The 13,739-nt window shown below is 41.3% G+C and overlaps 2 protein-coding genes across 4 annotated transcripts in view; both read left to right on the top strand.

Moving 5' to 3' along the window:
* HS6ST3 (heparan sulfate 6-O-sulfotransferase 3) overlaps positions 1-13,739 on the top strand; it is a 326,480-nt gene that overhangs the window by 195,450 nt on the left and 117,291 nt on the right. The window lies entirely within an intron of this gene.
* Positions 9,867-10,277, top strand: LOC104376788 (dnaJ homolog subfamily C member 15; the record flags this gene model as incomplete). Its single annotated transcript, XM_009983418.2, is given in 1 exon segment — positions 9,867-10,277. A coding segment is annotated over 1 exon segment (411 nt), but the record flags the coding sequence as incomplete, so codon positions are not given.

The raw sequence follows: 13,739 nt of genomic DNA, 5'->3' as shown, positions 1-13,739 counted from the left end.
GTCTTGAGATGATGCAGTGACAGCCAAATGGCAGAGAGCTGTGAGTGCACGGCTGTAGCGTGAGCTCATGCTTCCTAGAAAGGCTCCTGTCAGGACGGTGCCTGCTGAGAAGCACCCAGTTTGCAGTGCCAAGCAATTCCATAGTCTCCTTCCTGCACCATGGTCCCATGCATCATAACAGCTGGTCAGCTGTGTCAAGCATGTGGAATTGTGAAGCAAAAAGAAATAAAAGGACACAATAGTGGGTGGTTAATGCATGAGGAACATATGCTATTATTTAGGAATACAAGTGGGGTGGTGGCGGGATCTCTGAATGTGTGTGTGACTTCTACTGGTGCGCTGCAAAGGGACACAGAGCTGAACTGAAGAGCTGTTGGAGCGGTCATTGCTAAAGTGTTACAGAGCACTCATTTAATGCATATTGATTTGAAAGTGTGGCAGGAAAAAAAACCTGCAGGTTTTGTAGCATGTAATTTTTCAAGGTGTTAGCAACAACGTTAAACAGCTTGAAGTTAAAATTGCCATGCTAAGAAACAGCTTAACTTGAAGTCTGCAAGTTCTGCCGTTAGCTCCCACATCCTCTCTGTTTTTCACCTGAAATTGCCATTTTCAGCTGCAGAAATAGAACATTTTCCATACAGAGTATGTACTGTTTCAGCCAGCTCTACCAATAAAAAAAAGCAGTTTCTGCTCTTTCAGCCCCCCTGTGCTATCCATGCTGGCATGGAACCCTTTTGAGGCCACACACTCATTTCGGTTAGGGACCTGAGCTGGCTGAAAAGTAGCCCAGCTCAACACCACAGCCCCTCCAAAAAACCCAACAGATGTTCAGCAGGTTCAAATCCCGAATGAGCTCACCCAGAGACACGAATACCTGATCCAGCGCAGTCTTTCAGTTTAATCCTTCAGTTTATACCTTGCCTGTCTTGACTTTTTGATTACCTGTCATCCATTAGCTCCCTGTTTTGTACTCTCCTTTATCCAGTTTTTGGGTTTTTATCTCCTGTAAAATCATTAATTTGGGGGAGAGGAGGGGGAAGAAATCTCTTCTTTTGCAAGTCACAGAAGTGGCTTTTTTATTGTTGCCAGAGCTTTTCTACCTATTCTTTCTCCGTCTGCTTTGAGACAGTTACTTTTAACGAGGAGCACTCTGCAGTTATTTGTGTAGATCTATTCCCTGGTTCTGCAGGGTGGCACAGATCAGAAGCTTTGCTTCTGAGCAGGACACCCAATTTGAGTTGTCAGTTTTTCCCTTTTCTCCTGTTAAGTCAATGATGTGCTCAACAGTGCAGGGTAACCTTTATTTTTTTTTTTTTCCCCTCCACTTGATTTCTTTTTCACTACTGACAGTGCACAAGAAAAGATGAAAAAAGAAGCTTCTCTGAAGCTTCAATCAGATAAGCAGAATTCCCAAAATAGAAACACTGGTGTCAAACCGACAGACTCAGCACTTTCTCCTTCTATTCTATTCTTTCTTCTTTAATTCTGTTTTCTTCTTTCTATTCTATGTTTTCTGAAAAACAGAAATATTCTAAAACATTTCTGGTTTTCCCTTCCCATCAGAAATCAAATGTGTTTGAATATCGTCAGTCTTTATCAAAGTATTTCTCAGTTAAAGAGAAAAGGTGGACATAATCAAACTATCTGCTCACCAGGCAAAATCTGATTCTTGAAGTGACTGTGGATGCTAAGTAGAGATTACGGCAAATGAAAGATTTCCAGGGGTCAAACGAAGTGGCCCATGTAAATGCTGTGTAGTGTGGCTGAGAAGCACTGAACTGATACTGTGGCAGGTTTCCCATCATTGGATGTATGTCATTGGAGGATGCCCTTTCTTTTGTGTAGGTGTGTCTGGCTTTGATGAATGCCGGGGCAGGGGAACACGAGCTTTTACCTTCGTAATGCTTGGGTGAATACTAGTAAATTTGCTTATTGATGCTGATATAGTTTTTCTTCAAAGTCAACTGGGAGGAAGTTGTAGTCCAAATGAGGTCAGTGACTACTCTATGTGTGCGATAAAATAAAATACAAAGAAAAAGGAATAGGCCGAAGGGCTCAATTGATGGTAACACTCACAATCTCGTGCAATGTAAACAAATAAGCCTGGGCTAGAATTCTGCTTAGAAACTGGGACTTTTCAGACATGTCTTAATGAGCTCAGCTTCACACGCAAAACAAGAAACTCTCACAAGCCCCATTCTTTGTCTGCCTCAACTTGCCAAATCGCATTAACGCAGAAGGAACTCTCCTTCTCTCCTTAGACATAAATTATCCCAGTGCACTTTTTGCAAAAGCACTGCGCGTTATTGTTTCTCTTCACAATGTGGTAGATGGATAATCACGGAGTAGGCTCTGAAACTATTATGCCACCTTTAAAATGAAAACAATTTTAAAAATAGTTAATAGTGAGATTTTAAGTGTCTCATATTTATCGAACACATAGACTTTGGGTTTCCAAGCTTCACACCACAGTCAGGAGGCATATATTCAGCTTACCTGCTTTCCCACACTTTGCCGAAGTACCTGCATTAGCGATGCAATTGCTTATACTTTCCTTCTAGTCAATGGAGGAAGATAGGCCCCTTCAGAATTAGGTAACTGAAATCTGAAAGACACTTTGGAGGTAGTTATGGTGCTAAATTAGTCACCTTAACTTAATGATTAAGCTTTAGCGAGCTAAATCGGTGCTTAGCTCTTTGTTTCATGTGAAAAGAAAGATCACTGCAAATGATTTTAGCTCCGAAAGGAGTTTTTAAAGGAATTACTGAAGTTGCAGGAAAATCCTCAAAGGAAGTGGCTACACTAGGCATGGTGTGCTAACACTGTTAACAGAATGTTCTCAGTCTCTGATAAATCCTCTGAGTTTATAGGGAGGATTGAGAGATACTATAATCTTCTCTTTAAAAATGAATTTGTTTTATAACCCAGGAGCAACAGGCTGCAACAGCTATTTATAATAACGTGTGTGACAGTAGCCATTGGATAGAGGCCCTTACAATCATGTGGGCTGTATGTACTAATAAAGTTTAAAACAACTAGAGAGCTGCAGATTTAGGATTATGGAAGGAAGACGACCACTTGCAGAAGACCACAGAAGATACATTTTCATGAAGAATTTGAAGGAGGATGGGGATGCTATTTAAAGGCTTTGGTTGCACTTGCCTAAGGGTCAGCAGGGAGAAGAAGCTCCGGCAACAAATGGCACGGTGAGTCATCAGGCAGGAGGAAGATGTGGCTCACGCTGTGGTCAGGCAGTAGGTTTGGTAGTAAAGGCAGATATGGTGAGCTCGATGGGCACGAGGCGGCACTCACTGACAGTCGAGTAGTGATTTGGACATTGGGTGGTGTGAGTCACAAAAGCTCTTGAGAAGCTCACCTTGTCTGTGCTCAGCTGTGTGCTGGGTCTGTGCGGTGAGGTTTGGGCAGCAGGGGAGGGGCTGCAGAGATGTAAGGCTGCAGAGATTCTGGCTGCAGCCCTGTAAGGAGCTGCCAGAAGCTTCCCTGGCTCTAAAAAACAGTCGGACCGGTCTCTGGCCAGGTCGGTCCCCCCATCTCCCCCTGGCCAGGGCTGAGTCCATCAGCACCTCTGTCAGTGTCATATCTGAGAAGGGAAGAAAGGAACCCGAACCAGGTGGGACTTGCAGTGAGGAGAGGGGCAGGCGAGGGGCTGCCCACCCTGGGCCACCACCACTCGACTGGAGATGGCCACAGTGGTGCCGCTGGGAGAGCTCTGAGGTGCCCCACTGCTGGGGTGCTGCCAGGTGGAGTTCGTCCTTTCGGGAATGCCGAGGTTCGTCGGGCCCGGCCTGGCTGCAGTGGAGAGAGGAGCGAGACCTGAGGGAAACAGCCACGCAGACACTAGATCAGTGCAGATGGAGTGGGAGGAGCTGTGCTGGAGCTGGGATTCCTCTGCAGCCCATGGTGAGACGGCAGGCAGCCCCCCTGCATCCCGTGGGGGTTAATGGTGGAGCAGAGACCCACCCGCAGCTCTTGGAGAACCCTATGCTAGAGAGTGGGGCACATGCCTGCGCCCAAGGGAGTTCGCAGAGTGCTGTCTCTGTGGGAGGGACAGGACCCGCGCACTGCTGGAGACTGACGACGAAGCAGAGACGCATCTGCAGTCTGTGAGAAGGGACTTCACGCTGGAGCATATGGCAGCTCCATAAGAAGCTGTGACTCCATGGGAAAAGCCTGTGCCGGAGCAATCTGATGGGTAATGATACGATTGCATCCTGCGGGAAGGACGCACATGGGAGAAGTTCATGAACTGTTCTGTGAGGAGGAGCTCAACATTGGAGCAGGGGAAGCGTGCGAGGAGTCTTCCTCCTTTAAGGAAGTAGCAGCAGAAACAATGTGTGACAAACTGACCTACATCCCCCATTCCCCGTCCCCCTGCGCCGCAGAGGGAGGAGCTAGAGCTGGGAAGAAAGGAGGGCAAGGGGAAGGTGTTTTTAAGATCTGGCTTTTGTTTCTTATTATCGTCTCTGTTGTGATTAGTAACAAATTAAATTGATTTGTCCCCAAGCTGAGTCTGTTTTGCCCTGGGGCCATGGTTGGTGGGTGATCCCTCCCTGTTCTTATCTCCACCCTCAGACCTTTTGTTACATTTTCTCCTCTGCACCTTGGTGGCTTAGCTGCTGGCTGGGCTAAACCATGACATGGCGGGACTGTAGGATGCACTGTGGTGTGATGATGACGATGATGGACAGGACTGATCCTTTCAAAGGTACTCATATAAAGTGTTAATGAGTGGTCTGAGCTCATCATCTAGGCACCTTCTTGTGGTCACCATGAAGTGAGAAAGAGAGAAAGCCTTTCCAGAGGGCATTTCTACTCCATCCTCACATGAATGTTAAAGGTGATTGTGATGAATTGCTTTGTGGCACATCTCTGTCCATCTCCGCAGAGTGACTTAAAAGTAGGTACCAAACTTGTATGTAGTTGGGTGAAAAGTATTCTGCTCAAAACATGGAATAAAATTAGTGAGTTTATACAGAGTTGTGCAGGCTGAGATCATGGTTGTGTGATTTAAACACTATAATCTCAACAAAATTGTGCATGTTGATATATTTTAAGGGAAAGAAGTGTGACCGTATTCCATATTTAAAAAAAAAAAAGGAGGTAAGTGTTAAAAATAGAAACTTGAAGATAAAGGAGAAGGTGAAAGCATCACATATTCACTTGAATTAGAGATTTTATCTATTGTCCTTCAAATCAGATAGAGAAGAGAAACAGATCTGTATGTAATAGAGGAACTTTCTAAAATTGTAGAGTTGCCTACAGTTCCTATAGAAAATAGAAAAATAACTATTGTAATGACAGCTGTAATGATGTATCTGCAGAAAGCTAATGCTGCAGAGTCTTCTGATTGAAGTTGTAACCCAATTTACCCAGCATGGCTTTGAAATAAAAAGGAATCCTTCAGGTTTATATAATCCTAGGTAACTGAAGATAGCTGCTGTTTAGTGCTTTATCTTCTCTCTCCTACTAGGACAATAGAGACTGACCCAAAACCTTTAGCATTTTTGCTTGAGAGCACCGAATTGCGACTGCATGTGTAGGCCTGCTGAGAAACTGTAATAGAAATCTTGAGGGAACCTTTCACTTCTCAGAGATGGAGGATTCATTTTTAATGCCCACTTCAAGCATTCCTTTTGCCCATATTCTGGATATGGGCAAGAGGATCTCTACTTTTTAACAGAAAAAAATCATTATTAGAATGCCTAAACTGATTATTTTAATCAGATAAGTGTTGTAACTTCAGAAAATGAACTTTCTGTGGCTTTTTTCGCCATGTATGGGGGAAAAACCCGGGTGCTGTGACTTCAGGTAGTTAGTTCAGCATTTGTACATTCTTCAGGTACTGGCAGTCCTGATAAGCCCACAAATGTGTGTTTTGCAATGTTTATATTGTTACTTTTTTTTTTTTTTCCAGAAGCTGATGGAGTGAACATACTGCCTTTGCTGTTCTTGTGCGGGTTCTTTTCTTGTTTTGCATTTTCGTCTTTTTTTCCCCCAGATAAGTCGCACATCTTAAATTCTTTGCCAACTGCTCTTTAGCCAAGGAGCCAAAACGGCTGTAAACCTCCAACAAACTGAATGAGTGCAATTTTCCTTTAATGAAGAGCTCCTTCTGCTGGTGGGAAAAAAGCCACATACACTAAACCCATCAAAGTGTACGGTCTAGATTGTGTGGTAGGTACAGGCTGATTTCTGAGATATTTCTGGTTAGGAAATGTGTTATATTTAACTTTTCAATTAGTAGAAGGATTTGCATGTGTGCTAATGCTGTTATCCTGTGGCTCTTCACTGATATTGTCCCTGTGTCCCATACAAGTAATGTAAGAGAAATTCTGTTTCTTGATACCTGCCAGACTTAGATGAATGTAACATAATAACGTGCAGCCTTATATGTGTTAAAGACGTAAATATTATAGTTTTGTTGTAAAAAAAAATTCATTTTCTGTATGTCATGAAGTAATGCAGTGAAAACAAACTTGCTGAAAGAAGTGTGTTTCTCACATGCTAAAATGGAAAATTCTTTCTGGGGTACCAGCCTTGGGTAGCAAGCTGTGAATGGGTTCTGCTTTTTGAGACATTTTCCTTCCAATACTGAAGTTGTTGGGACTGCTGTTCTAATATGGTTTGATATTCTCAAGCAGCATTCAGCAAATTTTGGTAACAGGACAGGCAGTAAATACAAATACTACAACAAAACTTATTTTTTTTCTTTGATGACTGAAAATTTTTAACTTTAGCCATGTTTATTTTCACTTAACTAAGCTCTTTCCATTGCTTGTACTCTCTGAGGTGCCAGAGTAATAATAGGACATTACTGTGTCCTGGGACAGTTGTTACTTGCGATGGGAGGCTTTATTAAAATGTGGGAAAATCCAAGTGCGCCACACCTTCTTCTTGGACCCCAGAATGGAAGATCCTAGAGAGTAATCACTTCGGGCGTACAGTCTTTCAAATAATTAATTTAAGACCGTGAATAAACAATGTGCATCATCTCCCGGGTTGCTGTACAGTCGATAAAAAGAACAGGTCTTTTTGTCTAACTTTTGTATACGTCATTGTAGGAAATCCTCCAAGAGTAGTGAGATTCACCTCTGATGCTTAAGTTGTATGGTACCAAAGTACTCTGACTGAAGACTAAATCATTTTTCTTTGTTTTCTCGGAAGTTCTCCAGAACCTCAGTTTTCAGGCAGTGTGGCAGGACTATGGAGCAGATCCTTCCTTTGCTCTTCACAGCTGATTCTGATGTGGGCCAGAGAAGAGCTCTTGTTTTCCTTGAACACTGCTGCTGTGTTCAGTTTAGCCTCTTCGTCAGATGTTTACTTGGGATGGTCAATTCTTCGATTCCTGTTTCTTTAGAACTCCTGGATCCTCGTTACTGCAGCAGTGTCCTACTAGGTCATCAGAGAGCATGGGCACTTCTAGGGAAGAGAGGAACAAAGTGGTGGTGCTTATGGGAGTCGTTTTGCTTTGAGAGGACTGTTTTCTTCAGTCACACATACCTCCTTCCTCTTGGGAATAAAGGACTTGATACTGTTTAGCTGAAGAGCCCAAGGCAATCTGGCCAATGTAGCTTTTTATATCCATATGGAGTTGTCAGTTCTGTGGAGGACTGTTTGTCCTGTTCTGCATTGTTTTGCTGCAAGACAGTACTCGGGGATTTTTATGGAGTATTACTATCCAAAAATAACACTACCAAAGTATCAGGCATACTTGCTTAGTCACTTTTGGATGTATCAGCTCCAAAAATCAGTTAGCAATTCCTGCCCACTCGTATATAAGATGTTCTTTGAGATTATTTTTATACAGATTGAGCTTGTAGTACTCCTACATAACTTCAAAATACTGAGTTCTTGCAGAAGTACTTCGAAACCAAATATAGTGAGTAGGCCTGATTTGCTTCTTCTTCCAAGACACATGCATTTCATTTCTCAGTGGACTAATGCACTGGGCATATTAAGAATTCCTGATGTTTCTCAGTATGAAAACTATTTGCTTTTATACAGAACTGCTAAATGAATCTTTTTACAGCAAAAATATTCTCCCAAACCATTTTTTTCTTTTTTTTTTTTTTAATAAAGAAAACTGAACTCCAAACCACTTGTGGGCACAATGCAATTGCCCACGTGCTGGCATCTAGTGTCATTGAGTCACTGCAGTGTACCCTGCCTGACCTCCTGCTGCCACTCCAGAAGGACATGGGTCTCCCATAGCTGCTGTATTGTATCTTCTGCTCCATGACAATGTCTTGGAGAAGCTGGGCTTGGGCTGCCACCGAGGTTGCCCAGCCGTGGTTCAGCTCAGAGCAGGAAGAGCTCACTGAGCTTTCCTCTGGTGGCTCCTTCCAGCGACACTTGAACGTTCATAGCTGTAGCTATGCTGTGGTGTGTGTTCTGCAATAACATGATCTAGATACTCAAAATAGGCACCTACATTTAATAGGTGTATTTGACCTTGATTTCTTTGTGCTTTGTTTTCTCATCTGTAAGTTTGGATAATACCAGCTGTTCGTCTTTCAGGGATATTGTGAGGATAAATTATTAGTGAAGCACTTAAGTACTTAAGGGATGAGTAATGTTGTAAAGTCTACAAGGAAATTAAACATTCTGTCTTTCTAGCAGGATCTGAATATTGTTTACTAAATGAGGTACAGGGTCATACACAAAATGCTGAATAGAGAGCTGTGCATCCAAATGAGGCAGAGCTCGTGTCTTAAAAAAAAAAACAAACAAAAAGTGCGAATCAAGACTTCTGTGCACAGTATGTAAGTGTACATAAGCACATGAAAAAGAACAAGGGTAGGACAGTCTACCATAATTCTGATATCTGCAACTTACAGCTTTAATACTATTTTTATGAGGAGCTATATTTTGTGATATTGTCTGTTGTATTACATAGACACATATATACATATCCTCTTATAACCAGCTTTGTTAATGCTGGAGTCTGTAACCAGAACATACGATGCAGCCGAATCAGGGATTCAGGTAAATGTTAAAAAGAAAAAAAAAAAAGTTAGGACGTTGACTTAGGGAGATATTTTTTGTTGTCTTTTTTTAGCATCTGCCTTTTAACATGGCATAAAAATTTTCTAAAAGGTTCACCACTCAATTAAACTTTTCTATTAAATGCTGGATGCAGAAGCCATATATTTAACAAGTTTTCCACTCTGTTGCTTTACTCTATAAATAATATGTCTTCTGGAAATTTCTAATACATATCAGGTATTCATGATGAAAAAGCACATTTGTACTGCTGGTTCAGAGATAATTACTTGCCATTAAGTTCATAAGAACATAAATTTTATTCATTTCTATCATCTGACTTGTCAACTTCTTACATTTTGTCTACAGTCTGCCCCTCACTGACAAGCAGCAAATAATTTAGTCTTCCACCAAAATGATAATGACTGGCAAATGAAAATTTCATAGAAAGAGACAGCACAACATCAGTTGCACTGAAAGAACTTTTTAATTTTTTTCCAATGATAATTCAAGTACTGTCACTGAAATTAATTTATTTAAGTGACTTCTATTAAGCTGCTCTCATTTAAATGCTTCTTTGTTTTTTTAAGAGGTAAGCAATACATACTGTTTTTTTTGTTCAAAGTGTATTTTCACACACAGTCTTGTAGTCACTTGTGTTATGAGTTGTTCGAGAAAATAATAGACTTCATCTAGTGTAACAAAGTTTCTTCTCTCAGTTATGTCACTTATGTGACACAAAAATGCATAATCCGATGGGGGATGCAAATATCTGACTTCTTGTTAGGCAAAGGTCATCTATTTCCATGCCAATTTGGTTTTGAGATGCTGTCCAGCAGTAACACTGATGATTTCAGTGATGCTATGCCAAATACGCCAGGATCCCTACGGGCGCTGGCAAGGGCCAAGCCGAGCTGGACAGAGGGGTGGCCAGAACTGTGATAGCAGTTGGACTTGGTGTTGCAACTGTTGCATTTGCAGGTCGTTATGCTTTCCATCTTTGGAAACCATTGGAGCAGGCAATTACTGAGACAGCAGAGACAATTTCAACTTCTAGTCGTTCATCGTACTCCAAAGAAGGATTTGAGCAGAAAATGAGTAAGTGAGAAGCTAGTCTTATTTTAGGTGTAAGTCCATCTGCTGGCAAGGCCAAAATCAGAACAGCCCATAGAAGAACCATGATTTTGAATCATCCTAATAAAGGTGGATCACCTTACTTCGCAACAAAAATAAATGAAGCGAAGGACTTGTTGGAATCCACTGCCAAAAATTGAAATCTGAAGCCTTGGATCATAAGAAATTCAGCAGATATATTGTGCAACAGCTTCCATATCTATTTGCTCTGCACAGTTCTTTATCACTGCATTGATTGTTCCTATTTATTGTCATAATTAAAAGTTTAAGAGTATCTAAAAGCAAACCGAAATCTTTTACAGTTAGTTAAAGTTATGTATAGTTATGCTCCTACGAGAAGCAGGGAGTTGGACTCAATGATCCTTATGGGTCCCTTCCAACTCGAGATATTCTGTGATTCTATTCCATGATTTTGTATGTTGTCTGTAGCTTAAACAAGGACTCCCATGAAACTCTGTTGCCTCATTCATAGCAAGATCTGTGTCATGCTGATACACAGATGAGTAAAAAAGATCTTGGGGGAGATGCTGGGGAAAGCTGCTAATTTCGTCATTGTTTGAGAAAGACTTTTCTGTCATCTGATATGTGCCCACCTCTGTCCATCCAAAGAAATTGCCCATTTGTTCCTAGAGTAACTGGAAGGACATTTTTTTTCTCCTCAGCTTTTGTGTTCTTTGTGTGAAGCTCTTTCTTACCTCAGTGACTGACTACATAAAGAACCTTAGAGAATAATTCCTAAACTGAGAGAAAATACGCATTGACAAAATTAATATTCCAAATCATGATTTGGGATAGTTACAGTATTAGAAAAATATACTTCAAATATTGAAAAGGGTAATACAGAACAATGTTTAATATATGTAATAGGAAATCAGAAAAGGTAGAGTTATTCTTGGCTGTCTCTCTCACGTTTGTGTATTAATCTGCCACTGGAGACAATCAGATGCAATTCAGGGGGAAAAGGAACTGGCACTAGAGAAGCAGTTTTCCAGTGAATTAGTCTCTGGCAAAAGTTACTTAACAGGGGAGCCTTGCCTTATCATCAACGAAAAAAAAATAAAGTAAAAAAAAAAATAACATCACCTTTTCTGCCATTTGGTGGTACAATTTTAGAAGAATATGATCCAGTTAGTCCCACAATGCCTTCCAGCATATGGATGCTGACAAGATTTAGAAAATAAAGAATGTCCTCTCAATGTGTATGTTAGATATTGGTATTTGTAGGCTTGCCTTTATGCTAGCAGGAAAATATACACATCTTCATGTGGAGATGAAATGGTTTGTGAAATGTTCATGCTATGCATCGAGTACTTGAGAATACCTTAGTAAACATACAGTTGGAGGCTATTAATGTATATTATTGACTTCAATTAGAGTTTACTGTGTATCTAGTAAATGGGAAAGTGTGGAGTTGCATGTGTAATGCAAAATTAATGCAAATGCTTGGAGGAACAAAATGACATCTGATTCTCTAAAATATTTTACTTTGCAGGTCAATGTAGCTGCAAAGATTTTGTTAATACAGTGTGTTAACACAGATACAAACTCACAAAGGTGGACAAAGTAAGTAGATGTACTGGGGATAGATACTTCTATAGTCTTCTGCCTCTTTTGCATTTCAGATTACCCCACTGCTTGTGTAGATATTCTTGGTAGTTTTTTTGATACTGTGTTCAATAGCAATGCCAGGTGATGAGTTAAGATAGAAGCTACAATGTAAACCTGAACAAATATCTTTCCTTTTGTTTGTTTGTTTGGGGTTTGGGGTTTTGTTTTGTTTGTTTGTTTGTTTGGTTTTTTGTGAATTGTTTTGGAAATCTTAGGGTCTCAGAGAATTCTGGTTCACTGAACACCAGGCTGTGAGAAACAGAAAGCTGGTTTGGGTTGTTTGTGGAGAATGCACACAAATGTAGCCGAAATATAATCAAATGCATTTGCTTAAAGTTTTGTTGTTAACAGTCAGCTTTCATAGCAGGATGATGTGTTTCTCTGAGTTGTTTTCAATCTCCTTTTTCTAGCTGTAAAATTGAAAATGTTCCTTTGAAGAAAACTTCTAGGAAGAAGGATTTCAAAAGAATAAAAATGTTGAGTTAAAAAAAGCCCCTAAAATACAAGTGTGAGTTGGCTGCTCAATCTCTGTACTTTCAGTTTACCAGAGTCCTATCTTCTCCTAGTGCCTGAGCACCTGGAAAGTCCTGATACCAGCTGTGGCTCTAGAGCTGTTAGGATTCCCACCAGAAAGCCATCCTCATGTATCCTCACTGTCTTGCAAGGAGCTGAAAGACCCAGGGTCCTGAATACCAAGGCAGAGTTGCAATGCCAGGGAGTCTGGGGTTGACAGGAATCCAGCTGAGTTTCTACCTTCCTGTTTCTGCCCAGAAGTTTGTTTGAGGCACTTCCATTTTGATGAATCCAAGAGAAAAAACTAGCAATGTTTACAACAAAAGAGATTTCTGGCCAGTCCTTTTGTCAGTTTTGACCAGCAAACCAGTGTGAGATATATTTTTTTTACCTGACCGCAAAGGTACCTATGTTACTTTCCTACTCATTCTTCTTGAGAGCACACTGAAGCTGCAGCTTAGATGAGAATTTCCCACTTAGTTTATTAAGCAGAGCTAGCCAAAGACACTGATTTGTACTTACCTTTCCTCTGTTCGAACAGGTTGCCCAGAGGAGTTGTGCATGCTCCATCCCTGGAAGTGTTCAAGGCTGGGTTGGATGAGGCTTTGAGCAATGTGGTCTAGTGGAAGGTGTCCCTGCCCATAGCAGGGGGTTGGAAATAGATGGTCTTTGAGGTCCCTTCCAACCCTAACCATTCTATGATTCTATAATTCTATTCCCAGAATAAGAGAAGGGACAGCCTACCATCAGATACGTAAGTTGTTATGGTGTTACTAGGAGCACCCATGCATTAACACAACACTCCTATAGATTCATTTAGTTCAAGGAATCTTTCAAAAGCCACTTACTTTAAGCAGGTAATTGGTTTGTAAATTGTCAGAGAGCCATTTACCCATATTCCTGTAAGGATTTGGAATAACGTACTGGAAATGACTTCTGTGCTTCACAAAATGTCTTCCAGTCCAGCAGAAATATCTAACACCCGGTGGGTTCAGTGTGTAAGAAGAGGAGAGGTGGAAAGGGTCTGAGAAACAAGGAAGAAAAGGTACCATAAAGAACATAAAGTCATCCAAGCCCTCGCAACTTAATATTCAGAAGTTGCTCTTCTCAGCCCATGAGTCTTGGCTCCGGAGGGCCGTGTCCAGGGTTTCAGCAGCGGTGTCGCTTTCCTTCTCTGCACTGAGGCTACTAGCATATGTCAAGCCATTTGTACCATCTACCGCACCAGTGTAAGTGAAAGCAAGAGGAGCACAAGGGAGACAGATACTTGAGGACTTTAGTGGTAAATTGTTTAAATGAGAAACACCAGGTGTGGTGTTGAAAAGCTGCACAATCTTGGCAGCCTGGCTTTTCAGCAGGCAGGCAGTAAAGCAAAGCACCACTGACCGCTCTTGCCAAAAGGTTGGGATTTTGGGTAGGCCGAGCATCCTCTGTCTGTTCACAGACCTCCACTCCTGAAAATGAAATGGTGAAATAAAAGA

Source organism: Tauraco erythrolophus, chromosome 1 (genome assembly GCF_009769465.1).
Source record: "Tauraco erythrolophus isolate bTauEry1 chromosome 1, bTauEry1.pri, whole genome shotgun sequence".
Taxonomy (NCBI): Eukaryota; Metazoa; Chordata; class Aves; order Musophagiformes; family Musophagidae; genus Tauraco; species Tauraco erythrolophus.
This window is presented reverse-complemented; position numbering and strand designations above follow the sequence as displayed.